This window comes from Heterodontus francisci, chromosome 24 (assembly GCF_036365525.1).
Source record: "Heterodontus francisci isolate sHetFra1 chromosome 24, sHetFra1.hap1, whole genome shotgun sequence".
In the NCBI taxonomy this organism is placed as follows: Eukaryota; Metazoa; Chordata; class Chondrichthyes; order Heterodontiformes; family Heterodontidae; genus Heterodontus; species Heterodontus francisci.
In genome coordinates, this window is record NC_090394.1 from 20582919 (window position 1) to 20585679 (window position 2761).

A 2761-nucleotide genomic window follows, 5' to 3' on the forward strand; every position below is an offset into this window, starting at 1 on the left:
TTACTTTTTGTTACAATTGCCTTCTAATGAAGTTGTATGTTGAATAGAAATTGGGATAACAGAGAAATACGCTAACAACTGTTTATGGACCAGTGAAATATTACTGGCATTGATCACAGCAAATTTCAAACACTTTTTATTGTGTTTCAGGTGGATTCAAAACGATAAGTTTCATTGTAATTAGATTCGACTGTATTTTTTTAAAAACCTGGTTAAACAATGCTACCAGCATTCTTGTAATGAACAGTATTTGTTGAACAAATTATGAATAATTCTGAAATCTTTCTCCTCTTTTATTCCAGAGTTCACTTGTTTCGAGATGATTCTTTGTAAATGAACATCCAGTAGAGGCCCAGTGGCAGAGTCAGAGCAGATATGCACTTACCCAAAATGCATATATCTCGGGTCTTCCAGATCTGCGGCATCATGGCCTCTGTGTTAATGATTCTACTGATCATAGTTTATTGGGATAATGTGGGAACAGCCCATTTGTACTTGCACACCGCTATCTCAAAGATTCAGGCCACACATCTTCGTTCCATGACAAAGCTAAACCATGACCAGCTAAATTCCAAAAAGACAGTCGAAGAAAGAATGCCGAGTTCTGAAGCTGATATTCAGAATGATCTTGAATTAACGTACGTGGAAAACAAAAATAGATACCAGGGAGAAGGGGAGTCCCATGAGATGGAACAAACCTTCAATGCAATATCTGTACCCAGCCTTGAGAAATTCCAAGGCTTTAACTTGGGAATCAATGCTCCAAAAAGTAAGAGTGAGTTAGAATGGATACAGAATGAGAGGAAACAGAAAATTAAAGATGTTTGCGCAGACTCCAGTATCATGTTCTCAGGGAAAAATAGGAGTTTTGAAGATATTCCAAACAATGAATTGAACCATCTAATTGTGGATGACCGGCATGGGATTATTTACTGTTTTGTTCCCAAAGTGGCCTGCTCAAATTGGAAGCGGATCATGATAGTATTAAGTGCACGTATTACAAAGCAAGGAACTCCATATCATGATCCACTTGAGATCCCTATGGGTGTTGTGCATTCCCTCCCCAACCATTACACCTTATACAATTTCAGGAAGCGCTATGGAGAATTCTCAAAACACGTCATGAATATCAAACTGAAAAAGTACACCAAATTTCTTTTTGTACGTGAACCTTTTGTAAGACTAATTTCAGCATTCCGCAACAAGTTTGAAAAGAAGAATCAATTTTTTTACCATGCCTATGCAAGGGGAATGCTCAAATTGTATGCTAATTATTCGGACCCACCACCATCTGTCGATGAGGCTTTCTCTGCAGGAATCAAGCCCACCTTTAGTAACTTCATTCAGTATTTGTTGGACTCTGGGATGAAAGATAGGCCTTTTGATGACCATTGGCGACAGATACATAGACTCTGTCACCCATGTCAAATAAATTATGACTTTATTGGAAAACTTGAAAGTTTGGATGAGGATGCCAGTTATCTACTTAAGTTGCTGAATGTGGAAAAGCTTGTTCAGTTTCCACCCGGTTTACAGAACCGGACAGATAGCAACTGGGAAGAGGACTGGTTTTCAAAAATTCCACTGGCTTGGAGGAAAAAGCTGTATGGAACTTTACAAGCATGATTTTCTTGTCTTTGGTTATCCCAAACCGACAAATTTATTATCTGACTGATCTCAAAGACGCACGAAAAGCCTGAAAGAAAATGGATATTCAGTCAACGCCTCGTGTGCAACTCCTTGATAGACCCCATCTTGCCAAAACAAATGTTGGAAGTATAGTGACACAACATGGGAATTTGTTCCCCATCCCCATGTACTAATCTTAAACTGTAAAAATAATATTTTTATATTGGCGAGTAAAGGATTTTGAGCAGGTGACCTTGTCAATGGATGGACTTGATAACCTGCTGGAAGTCCACCCTGATAACCCACTTTCTGATTTTTATGTTCCATATAGGTTAAACTGATAGGCAGTGGAATGCAATCACTGGTATTTAACAATGAAATGTTCCTTACAATGACATAATTATGATATTTTGAACGATTGAATGTTGATAACTCCATAGCAATCAGTGAAAAATCGGAAGCAATTTTACTTGTGTTCTTTGAAGTTTAAACAAGAAGTGTATAGTATTGGTTATTGGAATCAGTCTCAGGCTTGATACTAGAAGAAAGGGTCTGGCTTTATCAATACCTGCTAACTGCTGTGATATTGATTTTAAGTATAATTTCCTGCTTCATATTTCCTGGCTTTAAAAGTCCAGACTTGGGATCACCTATTCAATTGATTTGCTTGCTTTTCTTTGTACTCATTTCAATCTTGAAGATGTCCTGCATAATAGGTTTTGGCCCATCACCTGGGCTTCTCATTCTTTTTTTGAAACTAGACTAGCCTAATACTGCACACGCCTTCTGATTTCTGTAATTCAATCTGGTATAACAACTTCAAAGTAATTTCCCTTGGGCAAGTTGAGTCAATGATGAAGAATTCTTACTTGAATTGAAATATCCCTCTGATCAGACTGCTAGAGTGCAATATTGGGTTAATACTAAACATAACCCTACTACTATTACAGGCAAATTGTAACTTTAATTTCATTTTATTTCTACTAAGCATAAGGGCTACAATCAATGACGCTTGTCGCCATTGTGCTTGGAAAAGTGTCAAAGCAAATCATGTGCCTTGTATTCCCCCACTGCAGCAAATATGTTTTGCACATAATTCAGCAAGTGTCAAATTTTAGTTAGTAAGTTGAGC

General features: G+C 37.5%; 1 protein-coding gene across 1 annotated transcript; it reads left to right on the top strand.

The window, feature by feature from the left end:
• Positions 1–375: 375 nt before the first annotated feature.
• Positions 376–1626, top strand: LOC137383645 (carbohydrate sulfotransferase 12-like). Its single transcript, XM_068056800.1, has one exon. It carries the CDS (start codon positions 376–378, stop codon positions 1624–1626), a length of 1251 nt encoding a protein of 416 aa, XP_067912901.1.
• Positions 1627–2761: the final 1135 nt, after the last annotated feature.

Excerpts from the sequence above, each read along its gene's own strand:
- LOC137383645 (XM_068056800.1), top strand. The coding sequence starts at position 376 with ATGCACTTACCCAAAATGCATATATCTCGGGTCTTCCAGATCTGCGGC.